Source organism: Acipenser ruthenus, chromosome 14 (genome assembly GCF_902713425.1).
Source record: "Acipenser ruthenus chromosome 14, fAciRut3.2 maternal haplotype, whole genome shotgun sequence".
Taxonomy (NCBI): Eukaryota; Metazoa; Chordata; class Actinopteri; order Acipenseriformes; family Acipenseridae; genus Acipenser; species Acipenser ruthenus.
In genome coordinates this window covers 24,997,916-25,025,171 of record NC_081202.1, presented here as the reverse complement: position 1 = coordinate 25,025,171, position 27,256 = coordinate 24,997,916, and the positions used below count along the sequence as shown (strand labels likewise).

The 27,256-nt window shown below is 37.5% G+C and overlaps 3 protein-coding genes across 7 annotated transcripts in view; 1 reads left to right on the top strand and 2 right to left on the bottom strand.

The window, feature by feature from the left end:
• Nucleotides 1–7,048, bottom strand: part of utp20 (UTP20 small subunit processome component) — a 35,355-nt gene extending 28,307 nt beyond the window's left edge. Inside the window, exons 1-12 of the mRNA XM_058986204.1 lie at nucleotides 6,775–7,048; nucleotides 6,192–6,272; nucleotides 3,552–3,618; nucleotides 3,006–3,138; nucleotides 2,511–2,699; nucleotides 2,165–2,246; nucleotides 1,915–2,052; nucleotides 1,547–1,702; nucleotides 1,320–1,460; nucleotides 1,052–1,186; nucleotides 867–944; nucleotides 317–495 (exon numbers count right to left, since the gene is read on the bottom strand). Of these exons, the coding sequence (XP_058842187.1) occupies nucleotides 317–495; nucleotides 867–944; nucleotides 1,052–1,186; nucleotides 1,320–1,460; nucleotides 1,547–1,702; nucleotides 1,915–2,052; nucleotides 2,165–2,246; nucleotides 2,511–2,699; nucleotides 3,006–3,138; nucleotides 3,552–3,618; nucleotides 6,192–6,272; nucleotides 6,775–6,819 (1,424 nt within the window). The 5' untranslated portion in view covers nucleotides 6,820–7,048. The remainder of the gene's footprint in view (nucleotides 1–316; nucleotides 496–866; nucleotides 945–1,051; nucleotides 1,187–1,319; nucleotides 1,461–1,546; nucleotides 1,703–1,914; nucleotides 2,053–2,164; nucleotides 2,247–2,510; nucleotides 2,700–3,005; nucleotides 3,139–3,551; nucleotides 3,619–6,191; nucleotides 6,273–6,774) is intronic.
• A 1,405-nt stretch (nucleotides 7,049–8,453) lies between these two features.
• Nucleotides 8,454–19,259, top strand: LOC117419833 (sodium-coupled monocarboxylate transporter 1). Its single transcript, XM_058986203.1, has 15 exons — nucleotides 8,454–9,313; nucleotides 10,136–10,201; nucleotides 10,476–10,527; nucleotides 10,689–10,756; nucleotides 10,843–10,997; nucleotides 11,635–11,775; nucleotides 12,078–12,207; nucleotides 12,502–12,590; nucleotides 12,798–12,907; nucleotides 13,119–13,186; nucleotides 13,305–13,391; nucleotides 13,631–13,842; nucleotides 14,174–14,277; nucleotides 15,611–15,699; nucleotides 16,535–19,259. Exons 1-15 carry the CDS (start codon nucleotides 8,963–8,965, stop codon nucleotides 16,667–16,669), a joined length of 1,857 nt encoding a protein of 618 aa, XP_058842186.1. The 5' UTR covers nucleotides 8,454–8,962; the 3' UTR covers nucleotides 16,670–19,259.
• Nucleotides 19,260–20,328: 1,069 nt separating this feature from the next.
• LOC117419832 (anoctamin-4-like) overlaps nucleotides 20,329–27,256 on the bottom strand; it is a 93,876-nt gene continuing 86,948 nt past the window's right edge. For all 5 annotated transcript variants that reach the window (XM_058986200.1, XM_034033091.3, XM_058986199.1 and 2 more), the window contains 6 exons: nucleotides 25,999–26,151; nucleotides 25,600–25,747; nucleotides 25,378–25,479; nucleotides 24,099–24,204; nucleotides 22,350–22,558; nucleotides 20,329–20,957 (listed from right to left, as the gene is read on the bottom strand). In XM_058986200.1, the coding sequence (XP_058842183.1) occupies nucleotides 22,367–22,558; nucleotides 24,099–24,204; nucleotides 25,378–25,479; nucleotides 25,600–25,747; nucleotides 25,999–26,151 (701 nt within the window). In that variant the 3' untranslated portion in view covers nucleotides 20,329–20,957; nucleotides 22,350–22,366. The remainder of the gene's footprint in view (nucleotides 20,958–22,349; nucleotides 22,559–24,098; nucleotides 24,205–25,377; nucleotides 25,480–25,599; nucleotides 25,748–25,998; nucleotides 26,152–27,256) is intronic.

Here is a 27,256-nt window from a genome sequence, read left to right as displayed (position 1 = left end):
TCTGGACTCTTGACCGGAGGGTTGTGGGTTCAATCCCCGGTCGGGGACACTGCTGTTGTACCCTTGAGCAAGGTACTTTACCTAGATTGCTCCAGTAAAAAACCCAACTGTATAAATGGGTAATTGTATGTAAAAATAATGGGTTATCTTGTAACAATTGTAAGTCGCCCTGGATAAGGGCGTCTGCTAAGAAATAAATAATAATAATAATAATAATTCCTGTAACAAATATGCCTACAAGCTGGCAGGTCTGCCTAGTTCTGTTTGAGACAAGATTCCAGATATCTTTATGCTGGAAACAGAAAAAAATGCTTACTTGAAGGACTGCCCTGTGAAGATCAGAGGGTATTTTTCGAAGGCCATTGATCCATCAGTTGGTGGTTCAGCTTTATCCAGGATCAGCTTGGTGAGAATCTCCAGAGCCAGCTGTTGAGCAATTGGGTCATCCATCCCCAAAATCTGCTCTAAATACTGCAGGAGACTGGGGAGGAACAGCTGGGGCGGAACAAAAGGAGCATTTCAATACAGTTTCTCACATGTCCAGTTTTGTAAAAAAAAAAAAAAAAAAAAAAAAAAAAAGAAAAACACCTGTTAAAATAAATTACATATTGTACCATACAATGTTAAAAAAGCTCTCAGTTTGCATGTTACTTTCAGGTAGACTGGTACACTTGGACCTCCTAGTTCATTTCACCTGAGGAGTGACATTTTCTCCACCCCTTTAATGCTTTTCTGTCCTATCATGAAACCTAATGACTAACATGTTTGCAGCCAGCGACATGCTTTGAACCCAAAGACGAGCTGGAGACTGATTTCTGCCTGCTAAAGAAATAATTTATATAGTACACTGATTCCTTTATGCTTACCTGTTCAAACCGATTCATATTGAAGAGATCCTCTGCAAAAGGCAAAATTAAATCGTGGTCCATTCCACTTCTAAAAACCTGCAAATAAAGGTGGCAGATGATTTTATAAAAAGAGCAGAAAACATTTTCTTCTACAAAACGTGTGTTCTCTAGTGGCGCCTTCACAACATAGGTTTAAACCATACCTTTTTAATGGTTTCCTCTATCAAAGTACCAGGCAAGGACACATTGTTAGCCAGGAAGAGAGAAGAGGTCACTTGCAACAGCTTCTCTTTGCAAGGTACTGAAAGCTGAGGAACTTGAAACAGTTTAATTAATGTCTGGGGGGAAAAAAAAGAAAGAATAGCTTGAATTAGCATTAAAGTTAATCGTTTTTTTATTTTTTATTAAAGTAACTGTATGGAGGATTTTGGCTACAAGAACAATGTTGTTGGAAACTTTGGGATCTCTCACCTCACAAACAGTTTCTGGCTTTGTGACCATTGACCCTTTCCCATGCTCTATAAGGAGGACATAGATGTGCAGCAGGCGTTTCATTTGTTCTGAACATTCACTCTTATTATTCAGCTCTTGAAACACTTCCAAAACAGAGGCCTGCAAAAAACAACAATTGAACTTCTGAAACTTACCAAATCGAGAAAAAATGTTTCTAAAATCTTCAACCTCAGTCTTGAACGTACCTGTAAGCAATCCCAAAGGACTACAAAGTGTTCTTCGTAGACGTAAGATGCGGACGATTCAGCCATGTGACAAAGAACCTCCCCCACTGTAGACCAAGGCAGCTCCACCTCTCTTTCTGTAACAGGTCCCAGTTTTTTAAGAGCAACAGAAAACGCCTGTGTGCAAGAGAGTGTTATAAAATAATAATCCAGTTTATCAAACCCAGCATCCTGTATGTTGCAAAAAAGATATTTCACAGCCTAGGTAAAGTGGATGAAGCATTAGCTATTAATCACTCCAAAGCTGCAGTATATAGACATCTTGATGGTGTTATTACAATGCAGCTCTCTTATGGCTGATGCAGCCCAAACATACAAAAAACAATTACCTTGCTGGCACATGAATGGAACATATTCCTGACCCCTTTGCACATTTCAAACAGCAGCTGCCCCACACCTTCTGCTTTCTCAGGGTGTTCCTCCAGATCGAGAAACATGCAGTTAAAGAGGCTGTGCAGATCTGGAACCTGAAGGTAACAACAGGACAAGAAGATTGTAATCCCACCTTTAATAAAAAAAAACAACCAAAATGGGACTGTGTATAAAATACACAAATTGATGGCGGTTTAAATATCTTACCTTTCTCATAAGGAAAGCAAAACTTTCAGCAGCAAAATTCCGTATGTGCTCCCTTGTGTGGGCCAACAGTGTACTGTATAAACTGTAAAACAGAAGAAAGAGGGGAACTATATACAATCGATGTGCCAGAGAACTAACTCTGTATAATTCCAGGTAACTATATACAATAAATGCCAGGGAACTCTTTACATTAAATGTAAGGGAACTGTTTTATGTGTGCATAAAAGGCCAGTGAGTGAAGTATATACATAAAATGTCAGGGAATTATATACATAACATGCCAAGAAATTGAGCTATATTAATCAAATGCCAGGGAAGATTTGTGTCATGCAGTACAAAAGCTCACCTGTAAATCTCTGATATATCCTTCACCATTAGCCTCCACAGGTATTTGTACAGATACGAGAGGCAGGTGAAGACCCATTCTAGCTGCTCTGTGTCTTGCGTTTCCAGCAGGGAGGTGATAATCACAAAGAATTCCCGGAAATGAGGGTAGAAATCAGTCTGCAGATCTCTGGCCAGCAGAACCACCAGGCTAAACAAAAAAAACAATGAGTAAGGTGCGTGGAGGGGCCAAATTCCTCCCATAGACTCACTTAGATGGCAGATTATGTTTTGTTTTTGTTTTGTTTTTTTTAATCAAGCCAAGCTTCACCAACTGATAGATGTAATTTCAAAGTTTAAATTGCAGCGTGTTCGTTCTGCTATTTTCGATATTAAATACACCACAGTCAGCATATTGTCATATTGTAGATATTTTCATTAGCACAATCTGAGAACTCAATTTAGCGAATGGCAGTTATTTTTACTGCAGTCAAAGTGGATAGCAAGGTGCACTTACTCCAACAGGGGTTGATAGGCTAGACTGCCTTTGACCTGGAGGTGTGTCTTCAAGCTCTCCACAATCGTACTCTGATGAAAAACCAGCTGGTTGAAAGACTGGCACTTGTTGAACACTTCCTTGAAAAACGTCACTGTAAACAAAATAAGCAGAAATTATTTATTTTAAATATTTCTGTTAATACCGTATTACTATTTCTCTTAAAGATAATTGATTTATTGTAGGTGTATACATTTCATACTTAAAAGTTATTAAAAGTAAGATGTAAAACATTCTTTATTGTTTATTTTTACAAATAGTGTGGGTGCTGTGTTTGGTTCAGTAAGACAAGCTACCAACCAAGTACTGGCAGGGACAACACAGGGGAAAAGGAGTGCCACCCGTGAACAACGGTACCACCAGTGGAAATGTGCACCATGGATGATAGCCAGCTAATGTATTCTTCCACCCCAACTGAATGGATTTTCACAGTCACCCATCAGAATGTATACAGATGTTTAAACATGCTTGCCAGATCAGACAAAGCCTATAAGAATACAAACTTACCAAAATGTTCGGTTAGATTCAGGTCCCTCCATTTCGTAAGTCCTTCAAAAACATATGTTTCAACTTCCTGTTGAAGAAAAGGAACTGCATATAACTGATCTTCATAATAACACATGTAAAAAATATATAGATTTCAAAAAACACTGTCAATCGCTAATACATGCATCCCAATGTTTAGGTAATCTCCTAATAGACCTACAAAACCTCTTTTATCAAACTTTTCAATGATCAACTTACTTTCAAATGCCCATTTTGCATGTCACCTCACAGCTGCAACCACTTACCAACCAGGAGGACTGGACAAATGACCGCCATTCCCCTGTTCAAGCCAATCACCTATTTTCACCAGCTGAACCTAAGCAAGAAATGTTGCTAAGATACTGAAGGGCTGCTAACAGGTTAAAATTATATTAAAAGCAAAAACAGAATATGCTTGCATAAGGTAAACTGCCAGGTGCAGGGAGATGGGGAGAGTCACAAGATGTCCTGAGAAAAAGAACTGAAACAGTGAAACTACAAAAACAAGGTCAAGTTAAAAACATGATGCCAAAAGGTCATAGAAAGAGTTAGCTGAACCCAACCAGCTGAGGGTGGGGGAAACGTACTAAGATGGTGTGTATGTGCCTAGAGGTCTGGTATAATAGGGTGCTGTCTGCTAGGATTGGCTTAAATAATGACGCAAAGGAGGTGCCTGCTGGAAATAGAGGTGGTGTGATTATGCTAGAAAAACTGTAAACACTCTGTATAGTACTTGGAGGATTTTGAAATCCCCTCCTGAGAGCACAGTTTTGCAGGCTGATTTGCTGTGGCTTGGAATAAAAAAAAATCTCTGGTTTTGAAACCAGACCAGTCGTCTCTGCGTGTTGATTATTTTTACGCCCTACACTACCCTGGAAGCAGGGTGCAGTCTGGGGTACCTGTGCAGCAGGGGTTGCTGAAACACAATGAGATGAACCAAATTCTGTCCTCAACCCACAGGGGCACAAAGTCCAATGCAGCATTCTTTGGAACCCAAACCAAGATCGGCAATTGAGCAAAGAGGATTTGAACCAGTGAGCTCTTGATTGGTATGATCAGCAGTGCCTTTACTGGATGAGCACTTATGAAGCCCCATACAATTATTTGATAAAGTCCACCAGTATTATTTGACTTGAGAACCACTTATTTAAGCTAATGAATATCTCATGATTCAATCAATTCTAACCAAGATGCAATACCTCTGTTACAGCAGGGTTTTCAAAATAAGCCGGCCACCAGCGCAATCCAACACCTAATACTATATTTGCGGCGGCTACTTTTATTAAAAAATATTAAGATACTGTTTTCGGGTATTATCATTCAGTCCATTTTTTGTCATATCATCGTACTGTAAGGTGATAAATAGTACATAATAGCTATTTGCTACACTTATGCAAAACAAATAAGTGTATTTCTTTGTTTATAGTCAGGAGTTTACGAATGATTTAATTCTGTAGCAGATTCCCTACTGTAGTTAGACGATAAGCTGATCATGTCTCTTCAGCCAATGAAGCAATCTCGGTAATTTAAGATTCTACCATAATGAAAAACAATAACGTAACAATAGAGTTTTGTACTAGGTCAGTTGTTGAAGGGAAAACCAAGTTTATTTCTCAAACAGACCTGAAAGATGAAAACAGAATGCATAGAACTATTTGCGACTAATCAGGAAGTGTAATGCTGATTTTTTTTTCTTTTTTTTTAATTTATGGAGCTTACTTGACTGCTGAAAAAATAACTGCCATTCACTAAATTGAGCTCTCAGATTGTGGTAATGAAAATATCTTCAATGACAATATGCTTGCTGTGGTGTATTTAATATCGAAAATAGCAGAATGAACAAGTTGCAATTTAAACTTGTTTATACTGAAAAATAAAAGGTAACATGTAATCATAAGAGCTGTCTGTGTTACATGCTGTCAGATCAGGACTTGACTAATGCTCAGCATAGGAGCTGCAGCATGCTGTTTCCCATATTACAACTACACAATCACCAATTCCACACACATTTTCAGCCAGCCTTGTATTGCAGGGGCCTTGATGCTCAAAATAAAATGTTGTTCTTGTTGATCTTGTCTTGCTGAGAGCAGTGCTGAAATAAAGCTCCTTCCATTGCACTAATGGAGTACTTTGTCAGACACTTCAAGCAGACCACTACTAGTCTAGCACATGCTTTAACCATGCAAAAATCCACTAGAAATCACCAATTTAATCCCATTTCTTCTAAAAGCTTTCGCGTGAGAGGGGACAATGAGATCAGTGCCTTATACTACCCTGTAAGTGCTACATACCTTAAAACTGAAAACCCTGCTTACAGTGCACCCATTTTTGCAGGAAGGCTTTCTTTGCTTGTTCATAAAAGTAAAATATACTATACTATCAGTACTACCCTTTGATTATTTATTAATTAAATCAATCGGCTGCCAGCCTTATACAATTTGTGAATAATAGCATTGTTAAGTTATGCATTGAAATCAAGTCAAATGCATTTGCACAGCATTCTGAATGCTGTGTAACATACGGCTGTAGTAGTTTACAGTCTATCAGTATGAATTAAGAATGCACTATTTCATCAGGGGGGAAAAACAATGAAGATAGTGTTATAGTAAACAATATTCTTACCTCAGAGTAACTGCCAGTCCTGTCAATCCGATGAATAACATCAATATTTACATTGGCAAGTCGTTCCGAAAACGTGAGGAACTGTAACGGTGTAAATATAAATTAGATAGCAATTCAAATAGCAACGATAAAACATATATGAAGAAAGTATTTAATTATTTAAACATTTTCCTTCCCCCCCCCCCCCCCCCCCCCCCGCTTTTGGCTCACATGGGACACCACCGAATGTTAAAATGTGAAGGTTGGACCATTGCTTTTATTCAATTAAAATGCCTCACATGCCTCTCTCTTCCAACTTTTCATAATTTAAAGGACTACTTTGCGTTTACTATCATTATTTTTATTTTAATGACTTTTCTAATAGTAGCAGTTTTATAACATGTAACTTGGTGCTACCTACACTGTTCGTACAACTTAAGTACCCCCATCGTTATAATTGTATTGTCTGCTGTTTTGTTGTGTCCGCCCACCCCGTTTATTAATCGTGTGCCTTAAATGTACAAAATATCGTACACGTGCCGTGCTCCAGACCGATCAGGATACATCTCAGATCGACATTACAAAATCTACCAAATTTACTTACCCTGAAAGTATTCTCAGACTTGTGATATGACGATTTTGTCTTCATTTTCGATCTCTCATTAACGATATTCCCCGGAATGAAGTGTAATAGTTGTATTGGGTTCTTAGATCTTCCAATTTTAAAACAAAAATACTAAAGTGGGAAATGTGGGCACTGTTTACACACACGCCACTATTGCAAGGGCGCAGCCATATTGAATGCAGGATTGTGGGAGACGGTGCGGTTCTAAACCACGTGACGTGAGATAGTGAGGCGTTCACGGAGACCAAGCTGAACAATTCTTCGAAGATCATTGGCTAAACTGGTCAGATTCTGCGCAGAATGATCTCTTTGAACGTACCCCGTATGTAAAGAACAGTACTGTTCGTACTGTTGGGAAGAACATTTACCTTAATAGATAACACTACTACAAGTGAAATCAATATAATCACTGTGGTATATTAATATTCTTCTTATTATCATAATGGCTTTGTTTTATTCAGTATGTTCCCTATTTCTGGAATTGCACGAAACTCCTGTAAGCTATATGTTCACCACCATGTAAAGAATGTATCTTGGTATAATTCTATATTTATTTGCAAATTGAAGTAATTATATGCCATATATTTTCGTTTATAAAGTGTATATATATATATATATATATATATATATATATATATATATATATATATATATATATATATATATATAATTCTTTGGGGGGGGGGTGTATAAAGTGTATATATATATATATAATTCTTTGGGGGGGGTGTTAAGGCTTAAAAAAATATTGTGTTTAAAGTCAACATTTTTAAGAGATTAGATTTCTGGAAATGGGTGATAAGCATAGAACTTAATTAAAAAACACAGTGCATTTATTGAATGACATAAAGCCAATAAACTGTAGTGTTTTTTCATTTTGTGTAAATTATAAATTACATAACCATATACAAAATAATACATTCTGTTCTATTGGCATTCTATTAAAGTGTTTTTTTTATTATTATTATTATCAAGAATTTCAGACAAGCATAGCTACTTTATTAATTTGTTATCTTCATGTTCTTTCAAATTACATGACAATAATGTAGTTATAGTGGTGATTTACAGTTTAGATACAGCACAGAAAGCACATATATAACACAGGACTAAGTAGCCTTGGGCTACCCTCTCATACTATACCTTTTGTACAATGGGCCCCACTTACAGTATACGCCACCAGATAGTATACTATGTGTCATACTAGCCCATAAATGTCATTTTGCATAGTCACTGTGGTCACATGCTATTGCAGAGCCAGTAAATTAGACCACTGTGACAGAACTGGACCACAATGACTGAACAAAATGATGTAATGACTATACTCTATACATACAATAGAGGATCATCACTTTAAAATAGTGCCTCCCTCAGCAGTGCTTAACAGATAGTGAAAAATGCTGTATTTGAAATCTTAAATACCAAAAAAATATATAACATTGTGGATCACCACATACTTCACGTTTTGCCAGAAGATTTCATGCAGATTAAATCTTCTAGTTGGTAAAGGAAAAGTCAATGTTTAACTTGGGAAACAAATCTCAGGGCAACACCCACCAAGTGACCGCTAACCCACCTAATCAAATGAGCTGCTCTATGACTCAAGGTATTTAAAAACCAGGCTAAGTGCCTAGTTATTACAAGGTAAGCAGAAGAGAGCCTCTCAACACTGACTTGTGCTGAGCACAAAGGCATTTTCTGTTCTGGACTCATATTGGACTTTATTAACTTGGCCCTGGACAGTGACATTGATGATGGTCTTTATTAAAAACTGATAAAAGACACCTTTGTTTAGTTTTTTAGTTTTTACAAACTAACAGTAAGGGATAATGATTTAGAGCTACAGTATTAGAGATGGTATGCAACTTCTGTGTTAGTCTCCTCCGATCACCTGCTTTCCTTTTTTTTAGGATCATTTTAAGGAGGTATTTTAAGCACATGACAATTGGCTGGTTTCAGTGATATATCTTGTGATAAACTATCTACAAAGAAACACATGAAGATTCTTTTATTTAAAGTGTTCAAGCTAGCTTCTTCTAAAGGATCTTCGTTTAAACTTGTGCCAGCATACATTGTGTATTTAGTTTGAGCAACAAATCTGTAACTTTTTATAACACGCTAACAGAAAGCAGAAAGTACATTTTTTTGTAGATTCAGTGCTGAAGACACCATGTCAGCCTCTTCTGCTGTTGGTACATTTGTTGTGTGGGACTATGTGGTCTTTGCAGGAATGCTGCTCATTTCAGCTGCTATTGGAATATACTATGCTATAGCTGATGGCGGACAGAAGACCTCTAAGGATTTCCTGATGGGAGGCAGAAGTATGACTGCAGTCCCGGTGGCTCTGTCCCTGACTGCCAGCTTCATGTCTGCTGTGACTGTACTTGGCACACCGTCTGAGGTTTATAGGTTTGGGGCAATGTTTAGTATCTTTGCCATTACATACACCTGTGTGGTGATCATCAGCGCAGAGATTTTTCTTCCTGTCTTCTACAGATTAGGAATCACCAGTACTTATGAGGTAAAAACTTTTTTTTTTTAAATGTTGTTTCTCTTAACTGTAAGGAAATTTTTCATTTTTCTGTGCTGTAATGGTAACCCTAAAAGCACAGAAAGGTGTAATAATGCATAGTGAAACATAGATCAGCATTGTAAAGCACAGAGGTGTATGGTAAAGCAAATTTAAAAACATGTCAAACCATGTTAAACTATGGTGCCTTAACTATGGCACAATGAAACCATGGGAAAAGTATGGGTAATCTGCAAATCAGTACCCATTTACTGTAGTGAACTTTTATAAGGGAAGGCATGAGTTATTTAATTAAGTACAGGATGCTTTGCCATAGTTACACTCTCTTAAATATACCCGTTTCATATTTACCTTTTACTCTTAACATTACTTTTCATATTGCCCATCCCTTAGACCAAGATATTTCAGGGGCATTTTTAACATAACTTAATACTGAACCAGAATGACCAGAAATCAAGATAAAACTGAGAATATTATTCTCCCTGTGCAGCTTCCTTCATTAATAAGAGGTTGTAAGCTGTACCTGAGAATTGTGTTATATTCTGGACAGAGACAGTAATATTTCCCAAAAAAGAGAAAGGTTAAGTGCTGGGAATAAGATAACAGATTTAAAGTTCAGCAGTTTCTGAGAAGAAAAGTGCCTTTTTCAATGTATGCAGCATTTAGTAATTATATTAATTAAAAACAATCATTGTGAGCAAATCAGTTATTTGAACATTTTTTTTTTTTTAAATTTCCAATGTTAGTAATTTAGGTGTGTGTTAGTATGTCATAACTGATTATTAATTTTTTTTATTATTTTTTTTTTTACAGTATTTGGAAATACGCTTTAACAAAGTTATTCGCCTCTGTGGCACAGTAATGTTTATTATTCAAACAGTAAGTTTCTTTTTGTTCTCATCTTTATTTAATTTTCATTAGAAAGTTAATGTGAAATATGATATATATATATATATATATATATATATATATATATATATATATATATATATATATATATATATATATATATATTCGTTTTAAAGTGTTCTTGGTAATCTAAAGTAATGTTTTGAAAAAAAGAGATGCAAAGTCAAGGGGTTACAGAACATTACCTTGAGTTTGAGTTTATTACCTCTAACATAGACATTTTTTTTTTTTTTTTTTTTTTCAGATTTTATATACCGGAATTGTTATTTATGCTCCAGCCCTAGCTTTAAATCAAGGTCAGTATCTTCAATTATAAAAATAAACATTACAAAACACTGCAATCCTTAACAGCAGGAGCAATGATCAAATGCATTGTAACATAACTGTCAATGAGGAAACTACATTATCGAAAGTTAATAATAACTACATGTATTAATTGTAATTTTTTTCTTGACAGTTACCGGGTTTCACCTGTGGGGAGCTGTGGTCTCAACTGGGGTCGTTTGTACCTTCTACTGTACTATGGTAGTCACATTGCTTTACACATAACAGTTGTGAAAACTGCGTTCTTTACTTTATCTGATGCTGAAATGTCTCATGTGTGGTTACAGGGAGGCCTGAAGGCTGTGGTGTGGACAGATGTATTCCAAGTTGGAGTCATGGTTGCTGGATTCACTTCTGTCGTTATTCGAACTGTGGTGGTTCAAGGTGGAATCTCTCCCATTCTGAATGATTCGTATCACGGAGGAAGGCTGAATTTCTGGGAGTAAGTTAACAAGGTCGAGGCTGACCTCACTGTTGTCCCACTAGACCTCGTACAAACCGTATAGCATACTGACAGAACTATTCAACTTAAAACACGTTATAACTATTAAAAATATCGACACAGTGCCCGAATGGCTCACCTGGTAGAAGCGCAGCCGCAGGGTGAGGATCGGAGGACGCCGACTGAATCGTCGGGTCTCCTGAGCCATGTGGGTAATTGTTGCGATGAGGAGAAAAGCGACTCGGCATTCCAAATTGGGAGAAAAATCGGTGTGGAAATTATAATTGGACACACTAAATAAAAAAAAAAAATACTGACACAATTTTTCACTTACACTAAAAATAAAATAAAGCACTTTTAAACTTTTTTTTTTTGTACAGTACAAGAGAACGCATTGATATGCTTGTGTATTTGCCATAATATAGTATTTTAATGGAATGTTTACGGTATGGTTGTTTTGTACAGTAGTAGCAACTTACCTGCATACAAACTCTCACAGGATGTGTTTCTGTTTCAATATAAAGTAGACAATACTGAATTACAATTGATGACCAAGACTTTGAAAAAGATAGTGACAGAAGTTCACCAGTGATTGGTATAAATTAAATATCATTTTCTTGAAAACTGTGTATTATAGCTTTGATCCCAATCCTTTAAGAAGACATACATTTTGGACTATCGTATTTGGGGGCACCTTTACCTGGACTGGGATATATGGAGTCAACCAAGCACAAGTGCAGCGATACATCTCCTGCAAAACCCGCTTCCATGCAAAAATGTGAGAAACACTGAAGGTCCTCTTAATGAGGCAATGGCTGAACTGTATGAACTCTGACTGTTTATTAGTTTTCAGAGTAGCTAGCATAAATTGCCATTTTTGTATTGTCCTATTCCTTACCATTTTAAGGTGTTTGCATTGTGGTTCAATTAAAGTATATGAATCAGATAATAATAATATTCTTCTTTCTTTTATAAGCCTTCCATTTTTACAGTATGTGTGGGTGAACCAAGAAAAAAAATTGTTAAAAAAAAAATGATGTAAAACCTTTAACTTGAAATTGAAGTTTATGATGACGGCAGGTCTCTCTATGTGAATCTCCTTGGACTCTGGGCGATCCTGGCCTGTGCTGTGTTCGCAGGCTTGTGTTTGTACTCGGTGTATAAGGACTGCGACCCCTGGTCTGCAAACATTGTGCCAGCACCAGACCAGGTACAAAGCCAGCACTCCTCTTGAATGGGAGATTGCAAGATAGATACTAAATAACCACACACAAATAATAATCCACAAAATGTAATATAATATAAATAAACTAATGAAGAAATGAATATATAAAAGAAAGAACATACTATATTACAGTATTATATTACAGTACCCACCTTGTGACCAGCTCCTTATCAACACCAGCTCACCATTAAGACCTGGTCTTACTATGAGGGATTATGCTGTATGTTTATACTTTGAAGAAGCTTTTGCCAGTGAGTAACTTTCTCATATTATTTCTAGCTAATGCCATACCTGGTGCTGGACCTCCTAAGAGATTTCCCTGGAGTTCCCGGGCTCTTTGTGGCATGTGCGTATAGTGGAACATTAAGGTAAACACATTTTCTCTGAGGATAATATCAAGTTCTGTTGCAAAACTAGATAGGTAAAAAATAGTACAGTCACTGTCTTCAGTATTGTAGGTCTGTGGATCAAGCAATTGGACCAGTTATATGAAGGAAAACCGTCAGTACTATTGTCAGATCCCAGTTTTTAAGGCTTTTAAGTTAATTGTAGATATTTGTTTGTTTTTTTTTCAGCACCGTTTCCTCCAGTATCAATGCCTTGGCTGCTGTAACTGTGGAGGATCTAATCAAGCCTTACTTCAATCTCTCAGAAAGGCAACTATCTTGGACTTCCAAGGGCATGAGTAAGAATTTTATTAACCAGAATTTTAATAGTAAACAAACCCTAGTCTCTGTAAATCGCCTTGGAACGGGCCAAAATGAAATAATCAGATATGCGTCACACTCTTAACCATCACTGAAGTCAAAATTGTGTAGGGTCGGATATGTGAGTGCTGACTGTATACTGAATTTGGTGTTCTGTATTCACCAGTTTAAACCCTTTCTCTGTTACAGGTTTACTATATGGGGTTTTGTGTATTGGGATGGCAGCGCTAGCCTCTCTAATGGGCAGTCTCCTACAGGTACGGAAGCTACAGCATGTAGGGGTCAGAATGGTATTTTCTAGGATTTGCACAACTTCATATATTAATAGCTATATGCAATCGGTATGAACGATATTCTGCCTGCTTTCCTCTGCAGGCAGCGCTCAGTATTTTTGGGATGATTGGAGGTCCGCTGTTGGGATTGTTTACTTTGGGCATTCTCTTTCCTTGGGCCAACCCCACAGTAAGTGCAGTGTAATTTCTGTGAAAAGTATTTTTGCTTCAGTGACCCCTAGTGGTCAGGTATTCATCACAACAAGTGGGTGACGAGCCAGGCCGGGCTTTGTCTGCAAAGTTCACTAGCTTGGTAAAAGGAATACAATTATTTATAAAAAAAAAATGACTGCATATCCGGAGCCCATAAATATTACAAAAGTCAGTTTGCCAGGACACTCCCCAGCTCCAAATCTTCTATCTCTTCAGGGAGGACTAGTTGGCCTTGTATGTGGATTTGCTGTTTCCCTCTGGGTTGGAATTGGCTCTCAGGTGTACTCCGTATTACCTGAGAGTACCAGGCCTTTGCACCTCAGCACAGCTGGCTGTAACCTCAGCAGCCTCGCAGTGGATTCTAACTGGACGGCAGCGACAGAAATGACACCACTGACAACCACACTGCTGAAAGAAGCAGCTGACAGGTTAGTGCTTGATGTACATTCTACTTTGTGGTACAGTCACACAACCTTGGATCTGCATCGTGCATTTTAACGTCTAGACAACAAAGCAGGGTTAGGCGAGGAGCTGGCAGATTCAAATCCTGTTCACCCCAAGTTGCCGATTTTGTGTGGGGGCCCATGTGGAGTGCTGCATTAGCCACATGGGGTTTAAACAATGGTCTTGGGTGGGTTTGCCTCACCGTGACACAGTGCAGAGTAGCTATAGGGTTCAGTAGCTGCTTAGGCTGCTGGTACGTGGGTCATCGGGATGTGAGATTTAAACTGAGCACACAACATTTGTCTTTATTTCCAGACCCTACCTGGCTGATCATTGGTACTCATTGTCTTACCTCTACTTCAGTACAGTTGGAACCCTGGTGGTTCTTGCAGTTGGTCTCATTGTCAGTCTCTTGACAGGTAGGCACTAACCCCCCACTCCTGAATAACCACATCATATTCCTTTTGGTGCAATGCACAAGAGTACAATGTGTTATATTCGATTCAGTAATGGAAGTAAAACTCTTAAGCAAGCTTGCAATTGAGACTATTCAGTTTGTTTAAACATGAATGATTTATTTGTACATAACAAAATAAACATTAAAAACATTTGAGTACGTCAAAGCAACTTCTGCAACATTAAATAAGAGATTTTCTCAATCATTTAGCTTAAAACTACTGCAAGTTACATGCAATTACAATGTGGATTCCCATAAATGAAACAAATAAGAAACAAACATTAGGTTGTACCACAATTACAATAGGAACTCTTTCATAGTTTCCTAAGGACAAATCAAATTATACTGGATGCAATCAGATTAATAAAAGAAGTACCTTCATTATTTCTAGAAGAGCTTTTTTAGTTCTAGAAGAACTAACATGTCTATGGTAAGATATGTGTTATCTAATTACATCATGCATAGAACTTCATATCATGGCTCATCTGTCCCTTTTAGGTAGCCTTAATAAGCATTAACCTTATGTAATACTTATGTGAAGATTCCGGTGTGAAATTGGCATCCTTTTAGGTAAAGCAGCAAGGACTAAACAGCTTGGAAGCCATTTTGAAGACAGATTTAGGGGTAAAACTCTTGATTTGATTTGGTTTTGGAATAAAGGAGGCTAGAGGAAGTTTCTGATTGGCAAGTTCATATCAGTGTTGACATGTCCTATTGTTAAAGGTGTTAAGCACTGTCTTCTTTGTGTCTGTAGGAATTTAAGAATGATCTTAAAATCAGTTCATATAAAATTTCTCTGGACTTTCCTTATTACCTATTTTGTTTGAAATCTTAACATTTTCATAAATATCTTTACCATTTACCATGGTTCTATTAGCCCTTCCAGGACCTTTGAGAGCCATGCAGTCTGGATTGTTAAAGTTTGCCAGGTCATCCTTTGAAGCAAAGGTGTTAAGGCTTACCCTGCTATGTGTTGTTCTCGTTTAGTTCCTGAATAAATTAATCAAGGAAACATTTTGTGAGAACACTAGTCAAATTGTCTCTGAATTTTAAAAGTGATTACTTAGTCTATATGTTAATGAAGGCATTCAAACACAAATCAGGTATTAATTGGTGTTTTATGGCATATTCATGTGATTTGAACTTTTATGATGGTAGTACTTCATTTACTGTTACACAATCTTGAAGCGTTCCAGACTATCAGTATTCTGTAAGACTACAGGATCGATGTCTTATACAATTTATATTAAAAAAATTGCATTAATGATCTTTGCTTTTTTTCCTGTTTCTGAAAGGAGGAAGAAAACAGCATTTGGAGTATGGAAAAACATTAGTACAGGAAGATCTTATTTTCTACAGCCTTTTCTCTTCTTGTAAAGCCAATGTAAGTGTCATCATTAAGTCAAGCATACTGGGGCCTACCCTTATTCAAGTTTGCTGTGGTATACCATGGTAGTAGCATAGTGTAGTAAAGAGTGGTAAAAGCTTAGTGAAAGCATGGTAAAGCACAGACAAGCATGGGAAAAAAAGATCATGGCAAAGCTTGGTAAATACATGTATCCATGGTAAACACATTTTAAACATCGAATGTGCAAAATTACCTTGTTAGACTGCAGCAAGTGTGAGTTATTTAAGGGATGCAAAAACAACAGTTCATTAAGGTGCCAAACATGTTCACCAGTCAGTCACCAAAATATGGATTCAATTCATTGAACAGTTTTAGGGAAATCATGGTATCAAGAAAAACTGGCACCCCCATTCATGGTTGTTATACCCTAAAAGTTGAACAAGTCCCAGAGATACAGAGACAAGCAAGACGTCACTCCGATTGTTATTTGGAATGCTTTTTTATTGGTTGTTGCTTTCCTATTTCTGCCTCTACTTCATTTGCTGGTTAACTAGAACTCTAAATGTGTTAACTCACAGTTGAAATGTTATTCTGTTGTCTTACGCTGTTTTTTTGGTCCAATTTACGTAATGCTCATATCCAATTTAGATGCTTTTTTTATTTTCACCAGTAAATATTATACCGTTCGCTAAACTAAACATTTAATATTTTAAAAAAACAGATAACATATTGGATAAAACAGGGTTGGCTTTGATACTACTACTACTACTACTACTACTACTACTACTACTACTACTACTACTACTACTACTAATAATAATAATAATAATAATAATAATAATAACAATGTGTTATGCATGCTTGTTTCTAGGATGAAAAACAGGTTGAAATGTTGAACTGGAAGCCTTCTCCTACCAAAGTGTCTGGAACAGTCAATCCTGTCTTCAGTGACATCGAGTTGGACTTGCCAGAAAATAAAGAAAAAGTCAATGGTGTTCATATATAAAACAGACCTGCAATATCCTGCAACAGAACAGAATTGTTTATACTGAGACTACACTGTGGGTTGGACAAATGCAATATATGTGTGTAGGTACAGTATCAATTTGTTCTTGTTTTAATACATATTTATTATTGTATTTTTTACTTGTATGGAATCAATTACTATTTCCAGACAGACAGTCCAGTAAATAAATTGTACATTTAGTGCTCCCTTATTAAAAACGTTAGGTTACTTACCATAACCCTGGTTCCCTGAAAGAGAAGATGACCTCACAAGGTTTGTTGGTCGTCTTCTCTTTCAGGGAACCAGGGTTACGGTAAGTAACCTAACATTCCCTTTCAATTCGAAGACGACCAACAACATACTTATGGGAAAGTATACCAGGTTAGCAGTGCGAGCGTGCAACCTCAAGGACCCTCCTACCTACTGATTGCAAGGAAGGATCTATCACATTGAAGCGATAGAACCTAGAGGAAGTATACGGCGTAGCCAAGCTAGCCGTAATACAGCTATCGGACAGCGAGGCCCCTCTGAAGAGGGCCCAAGATGTGGCCAACCCTCTGGTAGAATGCGTGGCTACCCTCCCAGGTGGGGGCAAGCCAGCACTATCATATGCAGTCAAGACTTTGTCCACAATGTGGTGCGACAGACGCTGCTTCGAGAGGGGCTGTCCTAGGGTCCGTATCCCGTGACAGACAAAGAGCTGGTCAGAATGACACAGAGCATTTGTCCTATCCACGTAACTCCTCAATGCCCGCATCGGGCTGAGGAAGTTCAATCTCCTGTCCTTCTCTGAAGAAAACGGAGGTGGATGGAAAGACTGATTCCACAGACTGATTGAGGGGGGATGTTGTGATCACCTTAGTGAGGAAAGCAGGGTTTGTACGAGTGGCACCATGTTGCCATCTTCCCAAATACGCATGCAGGAGCTGTGTACCGACAGTGCCTGTAGCTCACTGATGTCTCTGTCATGGCAAAGAGATCGACTTGGGCTTCCCCAAAGCATTCCCAAATGTGCTGCACCACCTGAGGATGCAGTCGCCATTCTGGTGGTTGAAGACCCTTCCTGGAGAGAAGGTCCGCTGCCCAGTTCACCATTCCCAGAAGATGGACAGCCCAGAGGGAAAGTAAGTGCCTCTGTGCCCAGATCACCAGCCAAAAGGCTGTGCGGTGTAACCCCGGGGACCGAAGTCCTCCCTGGTGGTTCACGTACACCACTACTGACATGTTGTCCGTGCGGACAAGGATATGTCTGTTCTGGAGCACAGGAAGGTAATGTTGAAGCGCGAGGTGGACCACTCTCAGCTCCCGCGCAGTTATGTGCAAAGGATGTCCAGCGAACCAGGGTCCGCGGACTCCTCTGCCTGCCCAGATCGCCCCCCAACCAGTGTCGGATTATTTTGTTTTTAACCAGCACGCCGAATAAGCGGCTGAAACAAGCCGGTGGATTCAACTCAATAGCGGGGTGCAGCAGTGCGCATCGAGTCACCGAAGTACCAAGGGCTGAGCATGCACCGAGGTACTGAAGCACTGGTGGGCAGCTAAAGCAGCGGTGCCTGCCCTGACTGTGTGTAGTCACACACCTGGTCAGGGAGGAACACAGTCTAAAGCCGCAGTGGATGCACTGAAAAACAACGTGTGAAAAGACACATACATGCACTCCTTTAAATCAATGCTGCACAGGCAGTCACTCACATACAACAGACAGTAAAGAAAAGGCAGCCTGCAATGCAAGCGAGGCAGGCTGCTGAATAAAGGAGAAAAAGAGGCTTTATTTTAGAGCCACTGATTCCACAAAAGCGGCAAGCCAGCTTTCAGCACGAATGCAGGGGAACTGCAGTCAACTCAGAAAATAATTTGCTAAACACAGAGGTCTTACCTTAAGATCTTGAGAAGCAAAATGAGAAATGGCTTCCGTGGGCTGACTATTTTGACCCGTCGGTAGGCAGGACTGAGGACGGCACCCCAGAAAGGGGCCTATCAGCAGCTCTGATATAAAGAGCTCAGTAAATACCTACCAATAGGCAGGCATATCCCATAGGTATGTTGTTGGTCATCTTTGAATTGAAAGGGAACTGTTCTTGCTTATTATTTTCAACTTGTCTACAGAACACACTCAATTACAGCAAGCTCATTCCTCAATCACACAAAACCACAGTAGATCTTTCTGTATAATCTACAAGCGAATTACATTTAAAAAGTAACAGAAACAGGCTGGAAATGAGCGAAATAAATCAGCCAAGGGTCCATCTCAAAGCAGCTCCCAGTTTATAGTAAAGAAACTTGGCCCATTAATAGCTCTCAGTCCTAACAGGTATACACTGGTGGGACTTACGGCTGAAACTGCCATTTTCCTGCAGAGTTGGAACTAAATCTCAGATAATGCATGCCAGTTAGCATGGTGGGCTGGATTTTAGAATCACAAGCCAATTGAAGAAGTGGAAGTTGGAAGTTTTACTACTACTATCCATTAGAGGGAGCTAGAATATAAGGGACCACACTTTTCTATGTTTACAATTAAAGAATGAGTTTTCATACCCATTCCTGTATTTTTTAAATATCAGAATTGAAATAAATACTTTCTGAATCAAAATACATTGCTTTGTAATTCCAATGCAATTAGGTGTCCCTCTTTGACACACATTTGATCACTGAAGAGCAATTGGATTGACTACACCCATCTGATTTTCCTAACCCGGGCCAAGATCATCAATTTGAAGCAAACAGGATTGGTACTGCTCTGGCATGATCTACACTACATCCCTTAGTTCTCATGAACTTCTGTTTCCATGAGTACTGTTTAATCAACCTAAAAACTCATACATTACAATCCCAGTGCAATTCCAGTATGTCTGTTTGTAACATTCAAAATTAATAGACTGCAGTATGAATTATTTTTAAAACACATAAATATATCACATCTATATATAAACCACTATTCTGGTTTGGTAATTTGCTATTTTAGAAATTTTACGGCAGTTCTGAACTAGACCATTGGACTGTAGAGCAATTATGCTTCAATCGTAAAATGAAGTTGTGCATGTGGATAGTCATTAATTGCAATTCCAGCTCAATTGTATTCTTTGTTAACGTACAGTGTTCTTGAAAGCTTGTGTTTTAAACATGTTGGTCTGATAAAATTCAAGAATATGTTTTTGACTCACGTTTTATATTGAACAAATTCTGTCCACAATGGGGATTTATTATGTATTTAAATAGTCAATTTAACATAACACAAAGGAGTTTTTTGAAAAACCCAAAGGACACTGATTGATAGGTTGAATGAGAATTTTAAAAAGTCTTAATGGACCTAACCCCTGCATTTAATCATTAAATACACACGCTTTCTTTTAGCAAGGGCTGCATTACGAGAACACAAGATAAATTGAATAATTGGCTCCCCAATCTGTTAACAATCCACCAAAATGATGTCTTCAGTGCCAAGATTGGAGGGGGTTATTTCTGTTTTTCCAGTACATTTAAAATCACTTGCCCTATTGCCAAATGACTCCATAGTCAAGGGCAACGTATACAATATACTGCAAAAATGTACAGAAAGATCCATGAGACCATTTTAAAACCTGAGCCATACATGTGGGTTTGTAACAGGTAGACACATTTTGCAGAACGCATTTGAGCATTTTAACGACACTTGCCATGGGTAAAGTTCAGATGCATATTTATTTTACATTTGTATTGTATCACACTATACAAGCAGTAAACATGGCTTCATGTTCATGAACTGATCCTTAATTTAATGAAAATTCAACATTCTCTTAAATATCTGGCTATTCACAATTAAGCAATATATGTCATCTCATCAAACTTTTTAAAGGTCTGAAATAAAAAAAAGGATAGAATTGTAAACAGGGTTTTTGTTGAATACAATGTAAGAGTGTATAGTATGTTACAGCAGACAGACCATTTACTTACACAAAAGTTTTCATTTGTTATTTACTGTACATTCAGTCACTGAAGGTATGACAAATTGTAATGGTATAAGACGCAATGTCTGAGAAAAGTAGCAAACTGTTGTAAAATGGCCAGTCATACAACATGTCTTCAATGTACAAATTGTTGCATTTTATAGTAACATGCTTGCAGTGTTAGAAACAGTTAACATTGTATTGGTTGATTGCAAAAAGTGTTCACAGTACACCCCTTGGTAAATGTGCTGATCAGCTTGCCTTGTAAAACATCTCCTGACATGCATTGAGGTTGCATTGATTAATTCTCCAGAAGCGAATGGGCTTCAGAGCAGGAACACGTAAACAGAGGACGTAGATTAAACCTGCAAATAAAAAAGAAACAAATCAACCCACAGCAATGGAAAGACAATTAATGTCTGTCATTTTAGTTTTGGAACACAGAAGAGTCTGTTTTCTAGAGGTCGGCGCAGGTAGAAAATCCGGAACCGGGTACCCGTCGTGGAAAAAAAATAAAATAACCCCCCCCCCCCACAAATATTAATGTTTTAAGTGCATGATACATATTTAAATACTATATAGAACACATACATGTAGTCCCTTCAGATCTGTAGACTTGTGTAGCCTTTTTAAGTACTGGAAACATCATCATCATAATAATAGGCCTAATAATAATAATAATAATAATAATAATAATAATAATAAACATCTCAGTTGGAATACAGTTATTAAATGCACTTCATGCTGCGGGATTCTTTGCGACATTAAGTGGCCATATTCCACTGTTGTTGTTGTTTTAAAACATGGCATCCAAGCAAAGGAGCACTGTGTGGAATTTCATTACCAAAGCAGTAGAAAAGGGAATTTGCAAACTCTGCCAAGGAAATATTTCATACAAAGGAGGGCACACTAGCACACTTACTTAATGTGCTGCACAAATATTTTTTTTTTATTTAACCCAAAACAAAATAGTCAACATTTTGTAAGTGTGTGAGTAATGTTTTTCTCATAGCCTAGTGATTTAATTTTGTACTTTGCACCTACGCATTTTTAAGTGCGTATGCTTTTTCTTTGTTCATCTACTTCATTAAAATAAAAACATGTTTACGGTTTTCAGTCTGTTTTCTGGAGTACACCGCTCACAATACTTTATTTATTTGTTTATTTAGTTTTAAATAAAGGCTACTTATCTGTGCAATAACTGTAGATAAAGCATTTTGTATTGGAGGCCACACGGTTATTATTATTGATGGATCACAGAGTTATCACTGAAATAAACCAACAGGATGTTGTTATGATGTTTTCTTTCCTATTTAGTTCCTGAGAAGAATAGTCGCCGCAGTTATTATTATTGAGGTGTACTTGCCGCTTGCTCTGTGTTACTGTTTTCTGTAAAACCTTGATACCCTGTAAGGTAAGAAAAGGCCTAATGCAAAAGCTTGTTTAAACGTTATCTTTACTACGCCGGCCAGAGACCCATGCTTACAACTGCACTGTCGTATTTTCAAAATTTTCTTTAAATTCTCAAATTAATAAATCGATACCCAGGTAGTAAAAAGAGACCCGGTGTAATATTGTATTTTATCCATGTTTGCTGGACTGGTTTGTACCTATGGCAAATAATGATCTAAGTATAAACAATAGAGAATCATACAGTCCACACATAATAGGATATTAAACAGGAAATAACACTTTACTGTTACTGTCTAAACTTAAAGACATGCTACATAATGGCACAATAGTTAACTAAATGCTACCTTATTCAGTGTTATGTTTAGGGCCACTCATTGTGATGAGATTTTCCATTCTTCTTCCTCTCATTCCTTTCTTTCTGAAGGCGATCAAGCTCTGCCTCATACATCATTTCCTGAATCAGGTACTTTTCCCGGCGCATTCGATCCCTCAGGTCTTTCGGTAGGTCTGGGATCAGGTAGGAAATCAGATTTTTTATGGTAAAAACCATGTGCTAAAAGGGAGATGAAAGGAACTTTGTGAGCAACATACACGTATCAGCATAACCAAATGCTTTAGTTTAGTGTGCTATTGAGCCTCCATTTTTTGCACACTTCCACTATTTTAACTACAACCTTTAGATGACATGAGAAAAAATCTGAGCACCTAGATTTTGTTTTAGAAGAGCTGTTGCTACCGTTGTTATAAAGAGGGAGAACTGTATCAATATTTTATGTTATTTTGTTGTAAACGATAAAATAAAAGACAATATATATTGTAGCATTATGGTGGCACCACAGAGTGGTAGCATTATTTCCAATTGTGAGCAGAAAGATTAATGTTTAAGATAGAATGTACAGTACATATTAATCCAGAAGTAGGCATTGACAGTTATGGGCTATGGGGAGGTGAGGATGTAATCGCAGAACATTCTCCACATGTATATATGACTGGTACTTGCTCGGCTGTGAACATGTTATATTTTTATGTCTTGTTTATACAAGCAGTCTAAAAGCCTCAGAAGAATACCACTCAGAATCTCAGAAATACACGTCCATTTGTGGCTAGTAGCTGGTGGCATAACTTATACAGTATAGTGTTTCCATTTAAAATATCAGTCAAAGCATTCCAGGGCAGCATGGATTTAGTAACCCTAATGACATATAATGACAAAGGTTAGTAACTGTGACAAATGAAGCTTAATTTTGAATGCACTTTTTATATTATAAGATGGGGTACAATTTAAATAAATAAATAGATTTAAATTTAATAACATGCTGCATTAAGCACCATTGGCCATCCATTTTGCATTATTTTGAGTTATGCTCATGCTTCAGCGGTTCATTACTTACGCTATTATTAACGTATTTTAAAAAAGTGAACTTTCGGTATTATATATGAGATATACTTTTAAAACATATCTCAAAATAATGAACAATTCGGCATGACACTTTAGAGCAGGGGTGTCCAAGCCTGGTCCTGGAGGGCCGATGTCCCTCCTGGTTTTTGTACCAACTATACCCTAAATTACTTAATTGGACCAATTAAGTGCTTATTAGAAGCTTAATTGGCCCAAATAATTAATTTACAGTTGGAACAAAAACCAGGAGGACAGCGGCCCTCCAGGACCAGGATTGGACACCCCTGCTTTAGAGGTTTCGTGAGTCAGCATGATGTACACGCAGAGCAGCTGATGATTCAATTACTTTCGGATTGGCTAAAATCTGCGCAGTGAAGTATAGAAATATTTCGGTTTTGAGGTGGCTGATGATGGAATAGTAAAGCAATATAACAATACCTTGTTTTTCTCCATGGATATTGTGAAGCAAAGTACCACTAATTGCTTTTCACATATAACTATCAGTTAACGTCTATATATGTTTGATACTGCAATTGTGTTATTATATTTCTGTGTTTTGAAAGACTTTGATATTATCGATATCGATATACATTTTTCATATCGTTGCCCACCCCTACTTTTAACTGTTTAACCTGGATGAATGATCATTTCAGTAATTTCTCATTAATAGATCGTAGAAAAAAAAGGTGCTTACCTCAAACACAATGATGAAAGCTAGCCGTGCTGCTAGAACATGCCAGAACTGTAGTGTGTAGCTGTAAGGCTCTTTGGAATTAGGAGGGTCTCTATAATCTCTGTATCTGAGGAGGAAGAAAATAGGGTTTCTGAATGTGCGTCACAAATGTATGGGATTTAGCTCTTGACTTTAGTGACTTAAAATAGGCCACTTAATGCATTTGCTTATTCATCATAAACCCAGCTTCCGCACGTAGCAGCGTTGGTCACCACAGTTGGTCACCACAGTTAATTCAATTGTAACTTAATGATGCTTGCCAGTACAGCCATTTTAATTATGGTAACTAATTACATAACAATCTGGTTACATTATAAAGCAGGTGATGCATAGAAATTGTGTATTTGTTAAAGGTACCATGCATGAATAATAAAAAGATATATAAATAAATAAACAAGGTATATCATTAACATACATCTCCTGCAAAAGAATGCAAATATAAAATTGATTTAAAACACCAAATAATATGGTGCTCTGGGACCATGCTGTACTTCTGCAGCATATGGAAAATAATCTCATGACAAAGATGCATGTACAGTTTAAAAGACTTTAATATGGCATACAGTTGCCTCTACCACAATACATCCCCTTTGCTGGGGATTATTTACCTTTAAAATACCCTTAATGTGATAACTTAGTTATATAGTGTATATATAGGCACTTGTCTTTGCTGCATGACCAAATTTAGCATGAATACCTTTTAGGGTCTGCCCAATGTTAAATATCCAGCCGGCGACCTGGCCCTTTAAATCTTTTTACTCGGGCATTGTGAGAGACAGCCCTGTTTGCATCATTGGAAAGATGTGATTGAGCCCTTTAAAACGAGGTCCTACTTGTGTATTTCCGGTAGATTACCATATTAGGAGATAGCCTTGAATGCGAGTGTTTTGGAATGTTGCTGCTGGCTGAAGACAGACCTACCTCGGTGCAGTAAACAAACATTTTCACACAAAATCTTTACAAAATAAGAGAAATGATGACATCGAAGACAAATAATTAGAATTTTTTTTTCTTTCTTTTGTTTTCTTTTGCACATTTTCAATTAATAATGTTGTGGTTGCTTTTGGTCCCTTTTGTATATATGGCCATAATTCCTTTATTTTGTATCCAATTTGTTCATTTTTTTTCCATGTTCAGATTTGAACTGGCCATGCTAAAATATTTTTTACAAACAGTAAATGTTTTTTTGCAAAACAAAGTGTTTGTCATGATATCCTGTATACCTCCACTTTTTTCCTACCTGCAGTATTTTATTGATCCATCTGTTTTGGGCTCGGAACGGTTTTCAAAATCTGACACTTGGAACACTGACAAGCTTGCATTTACATATCCCACCATGCACCTGGACAGCATAAAATAAAAATGGAAGAGCAGAGGGTTAGAAAGCATGTTGATTCTCAATTGTACAGTTCAAGATAACAAGTGTTTCAATGATGGAATGGTGGATTTAACACACACTCACTTTTCTCCAGCTTGCCCTTGCCCCGCACAGGGCCCATACTTGTATGCATAGACAAGTCGGGGGATGAAGTCTGAAGTCACTGCTATTACAAATGCGTTTGTGATAACAGAGAGGATTCCAATACCTTCCAGAATGCCATACCAGATACCTAAAGAAGAAATACACCATGGTAATCAGTTCAATATAACTAAAAATAACACTCGATCAAGTGATAAGACAAGTGAGAAAATGCTTTTGGCGCAGTTGTGGCTTAAACCACTAATAATGAATAAATACAGACAAAATGTATTATTGTTAACTTGTACTGCTATTATCAATAAAAATGTTTGTTTTCTGCCAATAATTAAGAAAAGACAGTCCTTTACCACCTGACAACTGATAAGGAATAAACTGTTTTACCTATGTCTTTGGCTCTTGAGGCTAAGGGTCTTCTCCACTGCGTAACAAATTTGTAAGCATCAAGTCGGATTTCAATGATGTTGTTCAATAAGGCTAAGAGTGGTGCCAGAGGAAAAGCTGCCACAAATATGGTTGTGAAGCCAAACTGCAGAACTAAGACAGGTACAAATCCACAGTTAACACGAACAAGAAACCAAACAAAAAAAGAAACCAAAACAAGGTTATATAAATAAATGCATTCTTCTAGCAAAAAGCATCTCCTTTGAAGCATTTAATAAGATGGAGTGGTTTGCCCATGCACCTGTGAGTTGGTAGGTTTGTCTAAAGACTGTACTGTATCCAGGAGACAGTATATTCTCCTCAATACCTGTGACCCCGAGACCCCAGGTTAGAATCAATATGTTGTTACATGTTCAAAAAGGGGGTCAGCCACATAAAGATGTGATGTGTGCCAAGGAGACAAGTTTAAAATGATATAAGTACCTTCAACTGTCTGAGCTGCAGACAGACACATATTCTAATATACCGTTTGGTTTAGAAATCACAGGAACTTTTAGGTTTTAAATCAGCAACCAGATGGAAGGGGCTGAAACAGCCCAAAGAGATAAATTAAACATATTTGAAAAATGAAGTAAAAAATTAGTAGAAGGGTGCTTCCTTTCTTAAAAGAAAGACCAGTTCCCACCTGCATGCACTATCATTTACATTTCTGCTCATGTAAAATGTTTTGTTTCTTGAACAATATTTTCCCCACTTTTGTAGACCATAAAAACAATGGAATTCAAGCAATTGAAGTTGTCTTGGCAATGCATGATTAGACTGATTAGATTGACCACAAAGTTTACTCCTGTTGGGATCTAATTGAATGAAATACCTTTTATTTTAAAAAAGAAAACACAATAAATAAAACCAGCTGCCATTTTTATCCACATATCAAAGATGCCAAAAGAACCATGTCTATTTCAAAGTAGTTCGGTTATTACCTTACAGCTATTTTGTTTCTTGTAACACTGCCATTTCTATCCACAGTCCCAATTGAGCCTCCTCAGAACTAAAGTGGACCATCCCACATTTTCAACATTTTGAGAAAGGTCTGGAGTTCATCAGCTGTTACATCTGCAGTATTAAAGTCATTTGAAAGCTTATAATCCAGCAGGCTTCTATCACATAAAATCATGGGTATCAAGTCTGAAGCCAGTCTGGTTTTACTCTTGTGCTTAGTATCTTCATAGTGGAGTTTTAAGCAGCACTGTACTTC

Excerpts from the sequence above, each read along its gene's own strand:
- LOC117419833 (XM_058986203.1), top strand. The coding sequence starts at position 8,963 with ATGTCAGCCTCTTCTGCTGTTGGTACATTTGTTGTGTGGGACTATGTG. Across the intron at positions 10,528-10,688 it reads AGCCCTAGCTTTAAATCAAG|TTACCGGGTTTCACCTGTGG; the intron begins GTCAGTATCTTC and ends TTTTCTTGACAG. Across the intron at positions 15,700-16,534 it reads TCTCTTCTTGTAAAGCCAAT|GATGAAAAACAGGTTGAAAT; the intron begins GTAAGTGTCATC and ends GCTTGTTTCTAG.